Source organism: Arvicola amphibius, chromosome 11 (genome assembly GCF_903992535.2).
Source record: "Arvicola amphibius chromosome 11, mArvAmp1.2, whole genome shotgun sequence".
Classification (NCBI taxonomy): Eukaryota; Metazoa; Chordata; class Mammalia; order Rodentia; family Cricetidae; genus Arvicola; species Arvicola amphibius.
The window spans coordinates 75,215,646-75,237,589 of NC_052057.2; the positions used below are offsets into that span (position 1 = coordinate 75,215,646).

The 21,944-nt window shown below is 40.8% G+C and overlaps 1 protein-coding gene across 1 annotated transcript in view; it reads left to right on the plus strand.

Moving 5' to 3' along the window:
* The window catches only part of Armc1 (armadillo repeat containing 1), a 28,257-nt gene that overhangs the window by 748 nt on the left and 5,565 nt on the right, over positions 1 to 21,944 (plus strand). Inside the window, exons 2-4 of the mRNA XM_038348141.2 lie at positions 7,144 to 7,364; positions 15,233 to 15,324; positions 19,649 to 19,838. Coding sequence (XP_038204069.1) covers positions 7,182 to 7,364; positions 15,233 to 15,324; positions 19,649 to 19,838 — 465 coding nt within the window. The 5' untranslated portion in view covers positions 7,144 to 7,181. The remainder of the gene's footprint in view (positions 1 to 7,143; positions 7,365 to 15,232; positions 15,325 to 19,648; positions 19,839 to 21,944) is intronic.

Consider the following 21,944-nt stretch of genomic DNA (forward strand, 5'->3'; position numbering starts at 1 on the left):
ACCCGCCGCAGCTGTTAGCACGTGAGAGCTAAATACGTCTATGAATTAAGTGGTGATTTCTTGGCTGAAGGAAGAGAAGAACCTACCCGACATCTGCCCAAGTATAGATGTCTCACATGCTCCGTGCTCCTAAGACTGCCTGCCTGCCAGCGGCATAGCCCTCATCTGGAAGCTGGTTGGACATCTCAGATTCCCAGACCCCATTGCACTCACTGCGCTAGAACTTGCGTTTTAACAAGATTTCTTAGGTGATTGCAGTGCGCATTAAAGTTTGAGGGTTGTCTTTGTCCAGATAGAACCAAGGAAGAGAAAATAAGGCTGGCTAGTGGTGGTGTATGCCTTTAATCCTGGCGTTCGGGAGGTAGTGGCAAACAGATCCTTGTTCTAGGCGAGTCTCAGCTATATAGGCCAACCAGGGCTAAGTAAGGAGAAGAAAAGGTAAAGGCATACATTATATGCCTTCTGAAACTGAGATGCAGAAAGACAAGGACACAGTTTTTCACAGTTTTGTCATTTGGCAAGACTGGCTTTTCTTTTTGAATGAAATATGCCTCTCAACAATTTTAACTTAGCCCCAAATCTTAAAATAGACATCAGTAGTTACGGTGTTTCCAAATCGCCTTGTAAGACATCAGGTGCTGACTTTAAAGGTAAAAGAGCAAACCAAGACCACAGACAGACGTGTTAATTTACTGCCGACGGTTAAAAACCTTTCTTTTATTCACACACAGTTGCTGGAGCTGTCCTGTGTAAGGCGCACCCCCGTTTTCTCCACTTTTCTTCATTTGCCATGAAGACCTTCCAGTAACTTTCTTTGGAAGGAAGGTTTTTTTTTTCCAGCTTATTCATTTTGATAATTTAATAATAAAATCGAAACAAAGTGCCAGACTCACAGTATCCCATTGCTCAATAATTAGTGTCTTGGCGAGTTTTAGTTTTCAGTGTTTCCTTAAGAATTAAAAAAAATTATTTTCAGTGATTGCTTGCCTGCATTTGTATGTCTGTGCATGCCTGGTGCCAGAAGAGGGCATTGGATACCCTAGAACTGGATTTGCAGTTAAAAGCTTCTGTCTAGGTGCTGGGAATTGAGCCCGGACTTCTGGAAGGTCAGCCCGTGTCCTAACTCCTGAGCCGGCTCTCCAGCCCTACTTTAGTGCTTTGTTCCGAGGCATTCGTGTATGCATTCGTGTATGTACCAGTACAGTTTCAGGCTCCTCTCTGCACCAGAAATCATTTGATGTACTTGAGCTTAGGTCTTGCCTTCAAAGCTATCTACTGATGTTTTGGATACACCCAAGGAATCTTTTTATTTTTATTTATTTTTTTGTTTTTTCAAGACAGGGTTTCTCAATGTAGCCTTGACTGTCCTGGAACTCGCCCTGTAGACCAGGCTGGCCTTGAACTCACAGAGATGTACCTGCCTCTGCCTGCTGAGTGCTGGGATTAAAGGAGTGCTCAACTACTGCCCAGCAGGAAATTGTCCAGGTCTGTGCTTCTTGACATTAATGCTTTGGATGAAAATACAGCCAGCAAACAAATGAGCAAAGATCTTTGCATTTGACCTAGTGCGGTATTTACTATAGAAAGTAAGGGAAGAATTTTGTTTGTTTCAATCTTCATTGTGGTTCATTATCTACTATAAACTTGCTCCAATCAGGATTTCAGTTATTTTAAATTCTCTTTGTGGGTTCTGTGTACTTGTTTGGGTATGTGTGCACTGTATGTGTGTGTTGTGTGTGTGTGAATGCCTGTGGAGGTTAACTTTGAGTATCTTCCTCCATCTCTTAATACCTTAGTTTTGGAAGCGGGGTCTTTTGCTGAACCTGGAGGCTCATTGGTTTGGCTGATGTGTGAGTTCCAGGGCTCTCTGCAGCCCCAGCCCTGGAATGACCAGCTGTATGCCACTGTGCATGGGTTTTGTTTGTTTGTTTGTTTGTCTTGTTTTACATTGGTGCTTGAGATTCAAATGGAGTTTCTTGGGCTTGCTCATTCATCCCTTTATCCACTGAGTCATCTCCCCAAGTGTGTGTGTGTTCTCAAGTGGGTGCATGCATAAGGATGCGTGTACGTGTCTGTGCACATATGTGGATGCTGAAGATCAATATCAGGTGTCTTGTAAGTCTCCCTCCACTTTACTCTTTGCGATAGGTCTGTCACCGAACCTCCAGGTATCCACCTGTCTTCACTTCTGCAGCTAGAATTACATACATGCACTGCGTTACCCTGCTTCTACATTTGTAGCAATGAGGACAGTTTGGTGATGGGAATGCAAACGCAGTTTTCATGCTTGCACAGCAGACAGCATAAACTGAACCATCATCTCTTCAGCCCTAAAATTATTTTTAGTGTGCCACCAATGAATTTAAAAAACTGTCTTACATTAGCATGTGAAGTAATGGATTTCATAATGGCATCTTCATATGTCATTATATGTTGCTCTCATTCATTCCCTTTGTTTATTTTGAGGTCAACTAAATTCTAAATGGAGGAAGTGTGGAGTGAATCCCTCAATAATCACTTACAACCATTTTTCTAGCTTGTGAAGGCAAATATCTCCATTATACGATTTAAGTTTACTTGATAGGTAACAACAACAACAACAACAAAAAACTATGGAGTATATTCAGTAAATAAGTTGGGTTTAAAATTCTAATTTAATAAAAGTTGGTTTTTATTATATGAGTGTGGGTATGTGTGCATAAGTGTAAGTGCCCATGGAGGACAGAATACCCTGGAACTGGAGTTTCGGGTGGCTGTGAGCTACCAGTCATGAATGTTTGGAGCTGAACTTGGGTCCTCTGCAAGAGCAGTATGTGCTCTTAACTGCTTAGCCATCTCTTCATCCCTCAGTTCTAACGTCTAAGCCAGGCAGCATAACCCTCGTACTCCAGAAGCCGAGAGAAGAATGTGTCTTTCCTCCTCCTCCTCCCCTTCCTCCCCCCTTCCTCCTCCCCTTCCTGTTTTCCCTTCTGTATATGTATATGTATATGTATATGTATATGTATATGTATATGTATATGTATATAGTATTGCAAATGCTGGACAAGTACTCTTTCATCCCCAAGCTTGTTGGCACCTTCTTAAGCCCAGAGTAACTCTTATGACATCATTGTTTTGACAGGCATGGTGGTGTATTCTTGCCATCTCAGCACGCAGGGTTTTAGCAAGAGGGTGCCTACTTTGGGCTGGTCAATGAGACCTCTCAAAATTAAAATTAAAATAAAATAAAAATTGCTTTTGTGAACTCAGTAGTCTACAGTACTATTGATTATTTTAAAAGATTCAGATGACACAGTTAGAAAGGGGTGTCTAATCTGATGTCAAGATATTAAAATAAGGTGAACTTTTGGCATTGAATAACTCTGCCCTGAAGTTTTACATCAAACCTGTAATTTGGAGGGCAAATCCGAGCTCCAGCCTGCTTTTTCTTGCCTCATTTAAAGTTGTAGTTGCCATGCCCGTGACCACAGCTCTGCTCATTGCGGTTGAGTTTGTCACTGCCTGACATTCCTGACTCTTCCTAGACAGACTTTAGTTTGAGCCTTTCTCAATAGGGTTCGAAGATAGGACTTTTAGGATATTTGACTTCAGGACATCCCAAAGGATCAGGAAGATTATGTACAACATTTATGGGATAATCTGCATTGAATAGTTATCCAAGGATGGCAGATAAAAACAGAACTTTAATCCCAGCACTCGGGAGGCAGAGGCAGGTGGATCTCTGAGTTCGAGGCCTACAAGAGCTAGTTCCAGGACAGCTATGGCTGTCATACAGAGAAACCCTGTCTCGAAAAACCAAACCAAACCAGACCAAAAATCCTAGAACTTTATGGTCTCAAGGACGGCCTGGGTTCTGTGTAAAAGCCACTGTTTGTAGTGTTTGGTTTTGTTTTTGTTGTTGTGTGTGTTAACATGCATTTATTTACTGTATGCAGGTTTAGGCATGTATTGGTACACATGTCACAGTGTGCCAAGTGTGGAAATCAGAGGACAAGATGTGGGAGTAGGTTCTTTGTTCTACAGTCTCGGTCCCAGAGGTAGAACTTAGTTGTCAAGTTTGGTAGCAAGTGCCTTTATCTACTGAGCCATCTAACTGATGTGTGGTTTTGTTTCTGTTTTTCCAACGCAGTATCTCAGGTAGCAAAGGCTGACCTCACTTGCTATATTATATATCTTGAGGATGACTTTGAGCCACTTTCCCCTGCCTCTCAACTCTCTCAAGTGCAGGGATTGCAGGCATGGACTACCATGCATGGCTGAATATTTGGTTCTTCCTGCAGGTTGCTTGAGCCTTGTGCCACTGATAGTACAAACCCTTGGGTAAGCTGGTATTTATAAGCAGGGCTGCTCAGATGCTGATAGAATGACTGAGAAACCTCCAGTCCTAAACTGGTGTTTATCATGTGTTCGAGCCAGTGGCACCTTTTATCCTGACTTTTAGAGTGGCAAAAATAACCATAATATTTTGATTTGATTCTAAGATAATTACTTGATAAAGGTTTTATTGTTATAAAGTCTTTTCCTTGAGTTCTTTGTATTTGCTTGGAGACTAAAATTATTAATGTATTATATATACATTTTTTTCTTTTCAATATGGTGTGAGTTAAAGATCATTGCTGGTTTTAATAACATTGCTAAGTAGTTACTCTAACACTTTTTATTGAATAGTCTTACCATTTTTATCATGTAACTTAAAACTACCTTTTATTGAACATATAGTATGTGGAAGGCATAGACAAAGCTCTTAGTATGCCTTGTCATTTTATACGGTATGTTTTATAGGTTGTGTTGTCAACCTCATTTTACAGATGTGTACATTGATGCAGAGTGTAAAGGGTTTCCATGACATAGCTTTTTAAAAAAGATTTTATTAATGTGCATGTGTGTGTGTGCCTGTATGTATGTGAGTGTATGCCACATGTGTCGGGGTGCCTTTTAAGGCCAGGAGAGGCACTGGGTGCCCTGGAGCTGAGGTTTCTTGCTGTTGTGAGCCTCCTGGTGTAGGTGCTGGGAACTCATTCTGTCCTCTTGAACAGCAGGAGCACTCATCTGCTGGGCCATCTCTCCAGTCTCCTAAGGGACCGAACTTCGGTCTGCTGTGACTGGGAGACCTCTTGAAAGCACGAGGTACCTGGAAGTGTATCTTTTGCAGCAGGCGGATAGAACCCAGGTCGGTGTTCTAATGCTGCCCACAAACATAGTGTTAGGAAGGACGTTTTGTGAGTCAGGGTCGTGCTGTAATTATTTCGGCTGACCTTTGCCTCAGCCTCTAGAGGCCTGGGGCCTCAGGCACGAGCTCTTGGCTGGGACACACTTACTCTCCCTTCCTCCACTAGTACCTCTGCTTTACTCTATCTCTGTACATGTCTGTATGTGCTAATTTGTTGCCTTTTCCTACAAAATAACTTCAGTAGACTTTTCTGGACTTTTAAGACTTTATCCATTTATGCACGTTAACACGTATGTTCTTCAGAATAAGGAATGTAACGCAAACTCTTATTGGTTGACGGAATGGATTTTAAAATCTTTTCTTCCTCCCTCCCTTCCTCCCTCCCTCCTTCCTTTCTTTTTTTTTCTTTTGAGACAGGGTTTCTCTGTAACTTTGGAACCTCTCCTGGAAAACTCTCTGTAGGCCAGGCTGGCCTCCAACTCACAGAGGTCCTCGAACTCACAGAGATCCGCCTGCCTCTGTCTCCCAAGTGCTGGGATTAAAGGCGTGCTCAACCAACGCCTGGGCAAAAATTGTTTCTTAATGTTTGTTTCTTTGTCTTTTACATTCCCTGTACATTAGGTTTTCTCAAATGCTCTGTTTTTTTTTAAGGCAGAGACTTGCTTGTAACCTATGCCTTGAACTCATGAACTCATGATCCTCCTGCCTTCCTGAAGCCGTGTGTTGAGATTATAGGTGTGACCTAGCAAACCCAATATTGAGAAAGAATATGCTGAGTTTGGAAGGAGGGTTTGGAAAGTAGAAAGACTGCTGAGAAGCACAGTCCTAGTAAATAAGATCTCCCCATTCTACACTTAGAGACATGATGACTTGGAGTAAACAGTTAACCTGTCTGACTGTTGCGCTGTCTGTAAAACAAATCACTTTATACTCTGCCCTCCTTCTCGATGTGTTTCTGTTAGACGTTAAGAGGTGGCACACAGAGATGGCTCCAGCTGCATGGTGATCATCCAGTCCTCTTGGCTGAGGCACAGACAGGTCATACAAAATGGGCTCTTGGCTTCTTGCAGAGAAGCCCTTTTTTCTTTTTTCTTTTCTTCCCTGATTTTGGGATTGAACTCAGGAACTAAGTAATGTATGCTAGGCAGTGCTTTACCATTTAGCTAGTTGCTTGAGTAAAATTTTTGTTTTGACAGAGTCTTAGTAAGTCACCCTAGTGATCCTGAACTCGATATCTTTCTGCTTCAGTCTACGAGGTTGCGTGGACCACAGGTGTGCTGCCGTGTCTGGCGAGGACGTCCTTTGGTGCTCCCTTTTCCCTTGGAGATTTTGTCTTTTATAGATAGTTTGCTGTGTCTCCCAACCCCTCCCCATAGATGAGCAATGAAAACCCAAGCTGTCAGCTCACCACTTCCCTTGAGGCACTTGTTTTAGCCTAGAAATGTTTCAGGAAAGGAAAAGTCCTGGCAGTGCTACAGTTAGAAGAGGAGAGCAGAGGTTACAAGCTTGTACATAAAGACCATGTTTATTGGAACCATAGTGTTAAAATATGTATTGCTAAAATGAGATTTATTGGAATATTGAGGATGACATATGTTCTTTTGCATATATAAATAACTTGATTTCTTCCCTCAGCTTATGTTCATTTTATTTTTCACAAACTCTGGAATTGCCAGTTCTTATTTTTGTGTGTGATTTAGATTCATCTGCTTCCTTCTAAAGATATTATAATGCAGTTACTTTAAAAGCATCATAGCTGGGCATAGTTGGCGCATGCTTGTAACCCTAGCTTTTGAGAAGTAGAGGCAGGAGGATCAGGAGCACAAGGACAGCCTCAGCAGCATAGGTAGTCTGAGGCCTGTCTGGACTGTGTGAGACCCCGCCTCAGCAAGTACAAGTCTAAGCAGATGGGATCCGAGTCACCTTGGCAAACTAGAACTAATTTTGTCAACTGTGCTTTTTCTTTTTTACAGAATTTAAGAAGATTTTATTCATGTGCATGTCATAGAAGATGAATTCATCTTCTTCTACTATGAATGAAGAGCCTGATGCTCTGTCGGTAGTTAACCAGCTACGGGATTTAGCAGCAGATCCACTAAACAGAAGAGCCATCGTCCAGGATCAGGGATGTCTGCCTGGCCTTATTTTATTTATGGACCATCCTAACCCCCCTGTTGTTCACTCAGCTTTGCTTGTAAGTTGTTTTTAATATTTTCAGTCTTGGTGCTTTAATTTTGCAAGTAAGAATTTTCAGACACCTTTGATAACATGGTAAAAGACTAAGTCTTTTATTTTGGCATATAAAAATATGGAAATTATGACATGTAGTTCTTTTTAAAAATATTTATTTGTTCATTATTTATTTATTTATTTATTTATTTATTATGTGTACAGTATTCTGTCTGTGTGTATGCCTGCAGGCCAGAAGAGGGCACCAGACCCCGTTACAGATGGTTGTGAGCCACCATGTGGTTGCTGGGAATTGAACTCAGTACCTTTGGAAGAGCAGGCAATGCTCTTAACCTCTGAGCTATCTCTCCAGCCCCCTGACATGTAGTTCTTAACATAAATAATCACGTATTGATTTGGTTCTTTAATGTAAATGGTAACTATGTAACATGTAAATAAAATGTTCTGGTACTTGGTATTTTTAATTAAACATGATGATCTATCATTTGTGTTTTCTTTTTGACATGGGATATGGCTGTGTTGACCAGGCTGTTCTTCCAGCTCTTGGACTCAGGCCATATTTCGACTGTAGACATTTACCACCACACCCAGACCATTACTGTGTGTATACCTGGGCGTCAAACCCAGGGTTTTATGCAAGTTAATCAAGTCCTATTACTGATCTATGTCCCCTAGCCCATCACTTGAGAAAACTGGAGTTTAGAAAAGTACTTTTTAGTATAAGGAATTGAAATCAGGGTGTCATGAATGCTAAGCACATGCTATACTAAATTACTTCCATCACCCAAAAGATACTATTTTTTTTTATTTTTAATTTCATAACAGCTCCTTTTGTGAAGAGGGAGATAGAGACAGGATTTCACTTTGTATCTCAGGCTAAGCTAGAACTCACTTATCCTGGTCCGTCTTCCCAAGTACTGTACACAACCCCATCTGGTTCATAACAGCTTTTAAAGATGTAATTTGTATACCATCATAAAGTTCATGCATTTAAAGTATACAGTTGAGTGGCTTTTATTCGCAGAGTGGTACAGCCAGCTCTTTAGAATTTTAGAATGTTTTAATTTTGTTAAGTTGTTTTGAGGCATAGTCTTGTTAATGTTTCCAAGACCTACCTGGATCTTGAGATCCTGTTGAGTCAGCCTCTCAGGTGTTAGGATTACTTTCGGACCTTTTAATCACCTCAGAGAGTGCTGTACTGGTCACCTCTTCTTCCCTAGTATCCTCCCCCTTGTGTAGGCAGCACTGGACTACGTACTTGCTACTCTGCAAAAATGCCTATGGAGTTTTCCTATAGATACAGCCATATAATAGGTAACGTTTGTGTTTTTTGCCTCATTTATATCATGTTGAACAGATATAATACCTCCACACGTTTCAGTGCTTCGTTTCTTTCCATGTCTGGGTAACATCTCATTGTATGCACAAACACCATTTTGTTTATCCATCCACTAGTTAATGGACATAACACTTATTTTAATGTATGGTAAGGAGGACAGAAAGGAAAGAAAATAAACAGAATCAAAGCTAATGATTCAAAAGGATTTATGAGAAATGTGGAGGGTAGAGAAACATGTTAAAGAGCAACAAGACCATCAGACAGATCCAGAATGGAGGAATTTCTGTGTACAGGTAAAATCTGGGCCCTTCAGTAGCACTTAGTTTAGAGAAGAAAGGCGGCTGGAGTGGAGGAGAGAGCAGCGATGGACGTGACTGTTACATGTTTTAAGGGACGTGTCAGATGTTATCTGTAGACCTGACTTCTATCCTGATTTAAACACATTCATCATCAGCACCTTCTGAGTGACTGGAAGTGAGTGTGCAGTATTCAGTAGATGACACTAAACGTCACTGTGAAGGCTGGTGAGATGACTCAGCAGTTAGGAGCTCAGACTGCTCTGCAGGGTACCTTAGTTTGTGGCACACAGGCATACAGAGAAGCAAAATACCTGTATAAGTAAAATAAAACAATTTTAAAAATTTAAAGTCATTTGACCAATGAGAAGGCTTGGTGGCAGGTAAAAGTTTGCCACCAAGCCTGATGACCTGAATTGATGCCCGGAACCCATATGTTGGGAGGAGAGAACCAACTTCTGTAACTTCTGTTTTGTGACTTCCAGGCATTGTGCTGTGGTGCAGAGGCATGCATACAAAATAACTAATATAAAAATTAAATTAAAAATGTAATGTTTTCATGTATGGTGGTTAATGCCATCAGGTGTGGTGGCACACACTAATCCTGGTACCTGAAAGGCAGAGGCAGGCATATCTCTGTGAGTTTGAGACCAGCATGATCTACAGTAGTGAGTTCCAGATCAGTTAGCACTATATAGTGAGATTCTGTCAAAGCAAAACACAGAATGCCTTGCTATTGAAGTGTTACTAGCTAGAAAGTAAAAATGTGTTAAGACTTGAAGAAAAGGTCATTACTTTTTTTTTTAAAAAAAGGTCATTTGTGTAGAATTTTATAATAGTATTAAGATAATCTAAAACTAATTTCTTCCTGAGCATGCTCTCACCACCTTTAATCCTAGCACTTGGGAGGCAGAGGCAGGTGGATCTCTTGAGTACAAGGCCTTCATGGTCTGCATAGTGAGGTCCAAGTTGGCCAGATGTACATGGTGATATCGTGTTTCAAAACCAGAGCAGCAAATAAAAACACCAAACTAATTTCTTAGAGATGTAGTGAAATATCTACAGATGAGATGTTCTCTACTATTCAGTTATGATTATGGAACAGAGAGAGGACTTGACATAAAACCAGATTGTCGCTTATTGAAGCTGAATGATAGGTACATTGGAGTCACCACACATACTTTCTATGTGTGTGCCCCAATATTTCTATTAGTTTAAAAGAGACAGGCTGGAGGCAGGAAGGTGAGGAGTTAGAGGTCAGCTTGTGTGCCGTGAGGTGCTGCTTTGATAAAATAACTGGCATAAACAACAGAAGAGGGGAGAGGTGTCCTTTGACTGGTGTTTTCAAGAGGATTTAGTTCATGCTGGGGAAGGCTTGGCAAGAGCAGCTGAGCTCATGAGTTCGTGGTGGTGACAATGTGTGGTAGACTCCTTATGGCACAGTCAAACAACTGAATGAATGGCAGCCAGGGATGGGTATAACCTTCTAAAGCCCCGCCCCCTGCAGTGATCCAGCCAGACCTTCCTTAAAGGATCTGCAGTGTTCAAAATGGTGCTTCAAACCAGATCAACTCTTCAAAACATGACCCTCTTTGCTGGGGGGCATTCCAGATTCAAACCACATCAGTATTTTTTGTGTGCTTTATTTTGTTGTTTTGGAAATAGAATCTCCTACTATATATCACCTGTCCTGTCTCCCTTAGTTTGGGATTGCAGGTATAGCACTATCCCATCTGACTCGAGTAGGTAATTTTTTTTAGGCGAATTTTCTAAGTATAGAAACTAGGAAAGGCTGTTTACAGTGGGGGAGGGTAAAACTGCTCAGCAGTGCTGAGAACTGCCTGGTGCAGTAGTATTTGATTGATATGATCCTATGACTGCTATAGGCTCTGAGGGCCTAATCTCTGGATGTGTGCAGGGTTGGTACTTAGCCAGGTAAGTTGGACAGAATGACTGCAAGGAAGTTAGAATAGGATCATGGCAAGAGTGGTTGAAGTGGTGAGATCATAGGTGCCAGCCTGAGTAGTGAGGAACCAGAGATAGAAGGCGCGGGCTAATGAGAAACTAGAGGCCAGTAGATTGAGGTTCTAATAAGGATGAGAAGCAGGTATGCATATTAATAGTTCCCCTTTCATAAGGTTACTTCAGAACTTTATTTTAGTTCAGTGGTCACTCCCAGTTTGATAAGATGCATTTCAGACCTATTTGTCCACTTTTATCGTATGCTTTATGTATGATGTGAGAATCATACAATATTATGTCCCCTACTTTTCTTCCATCTTTGTTATGTATATATACCTACATTGCTTTAAGCAGTATGCTCTCAGTCTTTTTGTGTGTGATACTCAGGATTAACAGAACTTCATACATGCTAAGCAAGCACCTAGCTAACCTCCTAGCACTCAGTTAGCTTTAAAATATATTGAATTTTTAAAAATTCAGGTTGTTTTGTCTGTGACAGGGTCTCACTAGATAGCCGTAGCTGTTGGCACTCATTGTGTAAGGCTGGTTTTGAACTCACAAGAGTCCTGCCTGCCTCTGCCTCTCAAATGCTGGAATTATAGGCATGTGCTACCACAACCAGCTGTCACTTGAGAGTTTGGAGGATTTTTTGGAGTGTTGTTGCCCTGTAGTGTAGGCTTGTCTCCAATTCTGGTTTTGTTTTGAGAAAGGGTCTCATATCACCCTGGCTGGCCCGGACTTTACTCTCTAGACCAGGTTGGCCTTAAACTCACAAGAGATCTGCCTTCCTCTGTCTTCAGAGTGCTGGGATTAAAGGCATGCGCCACCATGCCCTGTGTTGCCTTCAGCTGCTAACCCCCCTTGTTTATTTCTCTGAGTTAGAATTGAAGGTATGTGCATCCACGTTCAGTTTCAGATGTCATTTATATTTGTTTTCATCTTCACTGTTTCCAGTGGTCTTCATTCCTAAACATAGACTAACATGTACTAGCCTCCTTTTCTTTCATGTCTGCCCAAGGAATTCCTTTCCTTTCCTTTCCTTTCCTTTCCTTTCCTTTCCTTTCCTTTCCTTTCCTTTCCTTTCCTTTCCTTTCCTTTCCTTTCCTTTCTTTCCCTTCCCTTCCCTTCCCTTCCCTTCCCTTTCCTTCCCTTCCCTTCCCTTCCCTTCCCTTCCCTTCCCTTTCCCTTCCTCTCCCCTCCCCTCCCCTCCCCCTTCCCCTTCCCCTTTCCCCCTTCCTTCCTTCCTTCCTTCCTTCCTTCCTTCCTTCCTTCCTTCCTTCCTTCCTTCCTTCCTTCCTTCCTTCGTTCCTTTTTAACATTTGCAGTGTACTTAAAAATTATTGCTGCTGTGTGTCTCCTGGATTATATGTTCTCTTTCCCTCCTTTTTTTCCCCCCCATAAGGTCTCACTCTTGTATCCAGGGCTGGCTTAGAACTTGCTATGTAAATCAGGCTTGCCTGGAGCTCACATCAATCTGCCTGTCTCAGCCTCTGGATACTGGGGAAACAGGAGTAAGCCACTGACTGTTTCAGGCTGCCAGCTTATATGATTTCTAATTAGAAAAGTATTATACTTATTTGAACACATTTTGTCTATACTTTTATTTGTGTGTATATCCACATGTGTGCATACACATGTGTCATTGTGCACCTGTGGAGGTCAGAGACCAGTTTTCTAGAGTGGATTTTCTCCTACTGTATACTCTGGGAATTGACCTCAGGACAGGAATTAAGTTGGGATTGAACTCAGGTCATCCGGCTTCCATGACTCGAATTGTCTTATTTGCTGAATCATCTTGGAACCCTAAATGACTTTTGTGACTTCAACTGTGAACTCATTACTGTTTTTCAGGAAATGCCTGATATATATATTTGAGGTATATTTTCTTTTTATTGTTATTTTACTTGTAATTTGTTGAATTTCTTGAGTCCGTGGGTTTAAATCTTCTGAGGTTTAGGAAACTTTTATCCACTATTTTTTCCATAGGTTTTTATTTTTAATTTTTGCTGAAAGTCTCCCTCTTCCCATTCTTCAGGTCCACATAACGTTAGCATGTGTTGCCATGTTGACACTGCTACACTGAGCCTTTATGCCCCTGTATTTAATCCCTTTTCTTCCTTTTTGCACTTCATTTTGGCTAGTTTCTGTATTTTAGAGTCCACTGCTCCTTATTGTGTGGTATCTAAACTGTTTTCGTTTCACGTTTTGTCTTGTAGAGGTTGTCTGCCTTCTTAATGACTTCCATTTTTCTAATCCTTGTCTTCATTTTTCATCCTCACTCTCAAACATAAAACATACTATATTAGCTGTTTTTGATGTTTTTCTAATTCATAATCTCTATTTTACCATGATTTGTGTCTTTTGGTTACTTTTTGCCTTACTATTCTGCATATAGGTTACATTTACCTATATCTTTTCTGATCTGGTGATTTTCTCCCTATGCCAGGTATTAAAGCCTTTTAATGTGTCAGGTTTTTGAAAATTGTTTTAAGTTAGGCATGGTGGTAAACTTTTAATCTAGCACTTAGGAAGCTAAGGCAGATGATTCTGAGTTTGACCAGCCTGGTCTACAGAGTGAGGTCCAGAACAGCCAGAGCTATACAGAGAAACCCTGTCACAAAAACTTTAAAAAGAGAAAAAAAAATATTTCTATAAATGCTGTTGAACTTTTTTCAGTGTTGCTTTTAGGTAACTTGGGACCAGTTTGATTTTTCAAGATTGCTTTGGGCTTTGTTAGAATGTGTGCAATCTGTGGTACCTCCGTTGCCATGGTAAACACATCTAGGCATTCACTCTGATCCTTCATGGGTGGTGAGGTCTTTGTTCCTTTGGCAGATGTCATTCCAAACTATTCCCACCTCATCCTGAGCTCCAGGGTTTGTTGATTTAGTTTCTGGTAGTGATATTCCCTTACCACGTGGTGATATTCCCTTACCATGTGGCCTTTGACGCTTTGCATGTGCAGATTGCCACTCAAACACAGACTCTGGCCCCCTCTGAAAATCTTTGGAATTCTTGCTGTTTGGGACACTACTGTGTGCCTCTTCTCTGCAAGTATGACTGCTGTGTCTTCCTCAGTATGATGTCTGCCTCACAGACTCAAAAACCAGCACGCCCATCTGAGTTCCTCTGAGTGCTGCCGTCTAGACTGCTGCTATCTGTGCAGTGAGGAAAGTGTCTCCAGGACCTGCCTCGTCCCTTTTCCTAAGGACACAGCTGCATTCTCCCTCTTAATGGCGTCTGAAACAGGCCTTGGGTATAAGTTTCTATAGGGAAGGGCAGTTTGCATATCAGGTAAACCTTCATTAAGTGAAGCAGAAGTCACAGCTTTATAATTACAGAAAGAACAGGTGCTTGAGTTTGTGGCCTTAATAGCTGACACATTTTTAATAGACTCAGCACTTTTACTTGAAAGGCAAAAGACCCAGTAGAAACCTGAAAGATAAGTAGATTGAGATGGCTGAGTTACGGCGAGGTCTGTAGATGATAGCAGTGTTTAGCTGTGAAGGTAAACAGCCGGACAACCCCAAAGAAGCCGCATGTGACGGGAGTAGTGGAGAACATGTGCCTATTGTAAGAGAACAAGTACACGGGAAAGTTAGCTTTTCTCCTACGTACAGGGCTGTGACCATTAGTTCATCTTGTAATTTTCATTCTATTTATTCTGATGTTTTGAGATGGTCTCCTTCTGTAGCCCGGGTTATCTGAAAACTTACTATGTAGTCATGGCTAGCCTCTGACTCAGAGCAAATCCTTCTACCCCAGTTTCCTTCCTGGTGTACTTGCGGGAGTACACCGCTTTGCCTGTTTGTTTGTTTGCTTATTTGTTTTTCTGATTTACAACACATTATAAAGGTGTAGTGTAGTAAAAAAGGAGTCAGTTCATTATATATAATTCATTGTATGCTTTGTCCCCACGCAGTTTAATTAATGTGTAGAAAGCATCCAGGGACATGATGGCTGTTGGAATTACTTTTTGAGATTAATAAATGGAATATAGCTCCTTGTGGTCTTGTAAAGATGAAATGATAAATAAAAGTGAAACAACCTAATTCTGACCTTGTGGATGAGGTCGGAATGTTCATTTCATAAGACACACTCAGTCACCACAGCCCCTAGGAGATTCTTTTCAATGTTACATTTAAAGGAGAATTTAAAATCAATTGATGCTGAAAATAAAAACACTTATTTTCTTTTTCTTCTCCCAGTGAATTGTAAGTGACCATAGTTTCCAGCAGTTCTGGATGTGTGAATTGACTGTTGTTTCTGCTGCAGGCACTCCGGTACTTGGCTGAATGTCGTGCAAACAGAGAGAAGATGAAGGGAGAGTTGGGGATGATGTTAAGCTTACAGAATGTCGTACAAAAGTAAGTATGGCAGGCCGTATTCTCTGAGGCAGAAGAAAAATGGGTCTGTGTAAGCTGATGAATTTTATTTTCTTTTTCAATTTCAAATATTATTTAGAAATTTTAATGAAAAAATACTTCTGTAAGTTTTTTTGCCCAAAAATATTTTGCTAATGAATATTTGTTTTCTGTGTAGCCCTGGCTGTGTTGGAACTTGCTTTTTATATCAGGCTGGCCTTGAATTCAGAGATCTGCCTGCCTCTGCCTCCTTGCTAGGTTTAAAATTAAAAGTGTGTACCACTATGCCTGGCTGTTAATTTTGTTTTTACCGATAAACATGGTTTTTAACAGTCCTTATAAATATGCTTACATTTTATTTAAAATGTTGACATCTATCCTTCCATTTTGGGATATTAATAAGTATTTAATAATTCGCTTCTCCTGTATTACAGTGATAATCCTAAATTATTTGCAACTGATGGGGTAGAAACAGGGCAGCAGAGGTTTTTGTTCAAATTTCAAGACAACTGAATATTCTTAGTATCTGTCAAACATTTCCTTCTTACTGTGTTTTCTAGTCCATTAACTGGTGTTTTATACTATAAAGATTTAAAATTCAGGTATCATTTACTTATAGGCCATTGCCTAAAAATGAATACTGTTCATGTGTGTTTATTTTATTTTTGAGATACTCTTCACATATCTCTGGCTGGCCTCAAACTTACTCTTTGGTCAAGGATGACCTTGACCTACTGATGTTCCTGCCTTTACTTAGAGTGCTGGTATTGCAGGTGTGTGCCCCATACCTAGATTTTGTGTGCAGGGAGTAAAACTCAGAGCTTCATCCATGCAGTCAAGCACTTTATCAGCTGAGCCACATTCCAGCCTGTATGTGTGTGATTGATTATAATCTTTTTTAAAGAAAAAGTTGTACACTAAATGAAGCTTTATAAAGTAAGTGAATTGATTTGGTAGCAGAGCAACGAGACAGCTAAACGTAGTAAATAATCTGTAGTGATATCATGGAGCACTGCTCCTGTGACGTCATCTGTAGTGATGTCGTGGAGCACTGCTCCTGTGACATCATCTGCAGTGATGTCGTGGAGCACTGCTCTTGTGACGTCATCTGTAGTGATGTCGTGGAGCACTGCCCCTTTGATGTCACCTGTAGTGATGCCATGGAGCATTGCTCCTGTGACTTCATCTGTAGTGATATTGTGGAGCCCTGCTCGTACGACTTCCATCTGTTTGGTACTCAAAGGACCCTTCATCATGGCCTCAGAAATTCAGAGTTTCTTTGGTGAGGTTGTTGGGAATCTGAAAGTTTATGGAAACTTAGATTTTTACATATATCAACAAATTAGTGGCATGTGTATTCCTTAAACAGGCAAAGTTATTGAAGTTGAAAGTAAGTAGTACAAAGAAGATGTGGAAGATTAGATTTAAAAGTAGTGTTAAAGCTGGGAGGTGGTGGCGCACACCTTTAATACCAGCACTCCAGAGGTAGAGAAGTAGGTGAATCTATGAGTTTGAGTCCCATCTGGTCTACAGAGTGAGTTCCAGGATATCCAGAGCTACACAGAGAGACACTATCTCAAAACAAACAAAAGGAGTGTTGAGAGCCAAGATTCCAGCACCCAGAAGTCTGAGGCAGAAGGACTGCCAGGAGCTAGGGTCGGCTTGGACTCTGGAGACTGCTTCTTAAAACAACAATGGATGGCTCGAGGTTCAGAGCACTGGCTGCTCTTCCCATGGACCACCCACACAGTCATTCACAGCTATCCAGAATGCCAGTCTTTGGGGATCTGAGCCTCTCTTTTGGCCTCTGTGGGCACTGTATGCATGTAATGCATAGACGTGCATACAGACAAACCATACATATACATTAAAATAATAAAATATTTAAAAAACCCAAAATGTTGAAAAAATACATTTCCCATTTGAATTTTAACAATTTAGAGTGTGTTCAAGTAGCATGCACTTAACCTATAAAGTAATTTCTTAACCTTGTTAGCTTAAGGATGTGGTAAAGTGTGTGTGTATGTGTGTAAAACATACACAGGCAAAGTGTGGAGACCACTGAGAGAAATTGAAGACATTATCTTGGCAGGTCATTAGGGAAGGTGATGTAAGATAAAGTTAGAAATGTGGATTAATATCTTAGACATAAAGAAAGCTGGGACAGGACTGGGCAGAGAAAGTCCCCAGGCTCCAGTACACTCTTGACAAGAAGGGAGCAGATAGACAGGGTGACTACAGGATAAACCTACAGCCATCCCATTTAGATCAGTTCTGTACTGAGCAGAAATGACATCTTTTTGGGCTGCTTGGGAAGAACATCCCCGCCCTTTGGCCTGTGATGGTTCTAAAACTGCTGTGCTTGCGGCTATGACTGTAGCAGAACAGTCCTTTATTTAGCTAATTTTACTTTTTAAATTTATTTGCATGGGTGTGTGCCTGGCTGTAGAGGTTAAAGGACAGCTTGAGTAAGCACCTTTAAGCCTTTATCTGGTAAACCACCTCATTGGGTTGTAAGACTGCATGCATGCCTCTGTCCATCCATCCATCTGGTGAAGCCATTCTCTTCAGAGGCCTGAAGGAGAATTGGGCCCAAAGGCATCTGCTGTGTTGGTGGGCCAGATCTTCCTGGCTTCTTTGTCATTAAAGGCCATAAAGGCCTTTTTTTGAGGTGAATCCAAGTGGTGTGTCTACATGGTTTCTGAAAGTGACTTTTTTTCTTTAAATAAAGTATACATTTTTAGAATAGTATGGTAATTGTTCCACTAACAATAAAACATTTTTTTTACATACTCATTCTAATTTGGTCCCTCAGCCTTTTCAGTAGTAGAGATACAGTGATTGATAAGACATTGCAGTTTATTTGGTCTCTGTAGGTCTCATTCCCTTTCAAGTTTCTTACGTGTTTTTTTGTTTTTATCCTAACTCCCCTTTCAAGTTTGAGGAAAGTCACTTCTGTTCACCAAAATAAGCGTTAGAAACATCTGCATTTGAATGCTCTGTTAATGCAGCTGGTCTAGTTAGCCTAGCCCATTGCTACCTGCTTATGTTAGAATTACAGGCAGACTCTCATGCTGCCTGGCATTTCCGTGGGGGCTGGGGATCCAACTCCATTTCTCACTCTTGCGTGGCACAGGCTTTCCCTGGTGAGCTGTCTTCCTGGTTCTGTTAATATTTCTTTAGATGGCATTGCTAATATGCTTGCCAGCAGTTTCCATCTCATTAGAATTTTTTTCAGACATCAAAAAATATCTTCATTGCGGCTCTCTGCCTCTACAGTTCAGCTTTAAAAATAGGCTACCTGAATCGATAGAAAAGAGATGGTTTGAGCAATAATTGTGGTAGCAGAAAAATTTGGTAACCTGACCTATTTACTTGGTTTCCTATTTAATGATTTTAATTAAATGTACTTTTGAACCATGCTAGGATAGATTCTGAATCTCAATGAATCATGTTTTAAATGAAATTAGGAGATTGTTACAGCCTAGCCAGGCATGGTAGCTCATTATGAGTGTCTTAGTTAGGGGTTTCTGTTGTTGTGAAGAGGCACCATGACCACAGCAGCTCTTAAGGGAAATCTGGGGCTGCTTACAGTTTAGATGGTTAGTCCATTATCCTCATGGCTAAGAATTCTACATCTTTTTTTTTTTCTTTTGGTTTTTTGAATCGGAGGTTCTCTGTGTAGCTTTGGAGCCTGTCCTGGAAGTCACTCTAGACCAGGCCGGCCTTGAACTCACTGATCCACCTGCCTCTGCCTCTCACGTGCTGGGATTAAAGATGCCCAGCAGGAAGGGAAAGTGACACTGGGACTGGCTTGAGCCCTTGAAACCTCAAAGCTGCTTCCAGTGACGTACAAGGCCACACCTAATTGTGCCACTCCTTGTGCGCCAGTTGGGGCCGTTTTCATTCACACATCACAGTGAGGTAGAGAAAGTTAACCTGGACTGTGTGAAAAGTTGCATGAAGATTATACTGACTTGATGTTTTCCTCATTCTTTCCTTTTCATCCTTAAAGTAGAGTCTTGTATTAGACTGATCTCGAGATGGTGTGGTCAAGGAGGACCTTGAGCTTCTGATCCTCTCGCCCCTACCTCTTGAGTGCTGTTGTTACAGCAGAGTCACTGCACCTTGTTTGTGTTCTGCTGGAAATATAGGGCTCCAAGCCTGCTGGGCAAGAGCTCTGCCATCTGAACCACACTCCCAATTCTGAGACTGATTAGTGTTGCTTTTCTGTTGAATAAGATATCAGTATGAAGTAAACAAACTCACTGAAGTTGGGAAGTAAAATAACAGAATCAGCAAAAGTGACTATGCATTTCTTTTCAAGGACTACAACGCCAGGAGAAACAAAACTTCTGGCCTCTGAAATCTATGACATCCTTCAGTCCTCCAGTATGGCTGATGGTGATAGTTTTAATGAAGTGAATTCACGTCGAAGGAAAGCTCAGTTTTTCCTGGGAACTACAAACAAACGTGCCAAAACAGTAGTTTTGCAGATAGATGGTCTCGATGATACGGTAAGATTTAAAGATGTGCTTCATAAGATGGCAAGAGAAGTTGTATCACTACTTTCTTTACAGTCACTGTAACATTCTCTAAGAAAAAGTTGCAATATTAAAATTTTATCCTCTTGACAAAAGGGACATCTTATGCTAAAGATGCGGGCTAATCAGCATACATAACAGTTTTAAATGTACGTGCTCTTAATAGAAGGCTTAAAGAATATGCAATGGAACACCTGAACTGACAGACATGCAGGAAGCAGACAGGTCTAATTAAAGCTGTGCATGATTTATGTAGATATGAGGTATAGCTTCTAATGTTAGACATGAGATAGACAGACACCACTAGGTCCTGTAGGCATTGAAAGGATCTATGGTTAGCATAGATCTGAGGGCTCATTGGTGTTGTAGCATGTATTTGCACACCCACTTCTTTGTATATATTTCATCTCGTGGATGTATGGTACTTCGCTTATCCATTTATCAACTGATAGACAGGTGAATTGTTTCTACCTTTGGCTCTTAGAAACCTGCTAGGAGCATGTTTAGACATTTATTGTTGTTTTTAAGCACATGTTAACATCCTCTTGGGTATTTACCTAGTGGCACTGCTCAGGCATATGGTAATTGTATGTTTAATTTTTAGTGAACTGTCAGATTATGTGCTGTGACCACACGATTCTGTATCTCAGCAGTTCCCCCAGCTGGCCCAGAGGACTGAAAGTACCCCTCAGATGCTCCGATGCACACTTTCCTGACAACATTCTAGAGATGGATTAGTCAGCTTTGTAGTGGTTGGATTGGGGTTATTGTGTATGTATTTTAAGTTATTTCAGATTTATATTTGAGGGAAATGCTCATTTCCTCTTTGTTCTTTGACCAGTTTTAAGTGGTCTTTTATTGCTGAATTCTCTGAATTACGTGGGTGCTTGTATTGAAGGTGAGTCCTCTGCTAGAGTAGATGCACTTTGACCCCTGAGCTGTCTCTTCAACCCCCTTTTATACGTTTTGTTGAAATTATCAATGAAGTCATTGGCTCTGGACTTTGCTTTGTGGTCAGCTTTTTGACCATTAATTGAATCTCTTTACTTTTCTATTCATCTTTTTCTTTTTTTATTAAGTTTTGGCTGTCTATGTCTTTGTAGTATTGTGTACATTTTGTTGATGTCATAATATGTTTCATGTGGTTATTCATAGTATTTGTATAGGCTGTGTCCTTGATCCAGAATGCACATTTTGAAACGCTTTAAGATCCAAAACTTTTTTTTTTAAATTTCAATATGATACTCAGAAAGGTTTGGAGTTTGAACAATTTTTAATTTTAAAATTTCACTTTAGATTTTTAGATTTTATTTCATGTGTATGACTGTTTTGCATGCACGTGTATATGTGTACTAGAGACTGGCACTGAATCGCCTGGAACTGGAGTTTATGAATGATTGTAAACTATCTACAAGTAGTATTGAGCGTGGGCCCTCTGAAAGAGCAATAGTTGCTCTAAACTGCTGAGCCATCTCTCCAGCGCTAAGAATTCATAATTTTTGAATTTGAGGTGTTTGACAAGTGTAGTTTACATAAAACTGTAAAATCTGGGAAAGACTCCCACATCTGAAACACTTTCATCCCAAGACTGGGTAGAGAAGACTTAGCCTTAGCTTAGCCTTAGCTTTTACTATATGTAAGGTTGGCATTCATATTTCCCTCTTAATTCCTGAGGTTAGCAGTTGGCTTTTCTTGGAAGGTAAATGTTTGTTAACTTCATCGATCTTTTCAAAGAACCAGGTGTTCTTTTTTCTTCCGTTTCTTATTTTATTCCGTTCTTTTTTTATTCCATTTCAGTGGACAAGTTGCAGAAGGCGGTTCTCTTCTTCCACCATGTGGTCCTCAGAAGCAGACTCGGGGTGTCAGGCTTGGTGACAGGCACTCTTCCCCCTGTGACGTTCACTGGTTCTGAATTTTGTTCCTTTGTTTTGAGATCTGGTCTCACTTTATAGCCTAGGTTGACCTTGAACTCAGGCATGGCTAGTCCTCTGCCTTAGGAGTGCAGTGTGCGGTGATCAGAGCACTGTGCTGCTGTGCTGGGACTAAGAACCAACTTTTTAGACTCTTTTTAAATTTTAA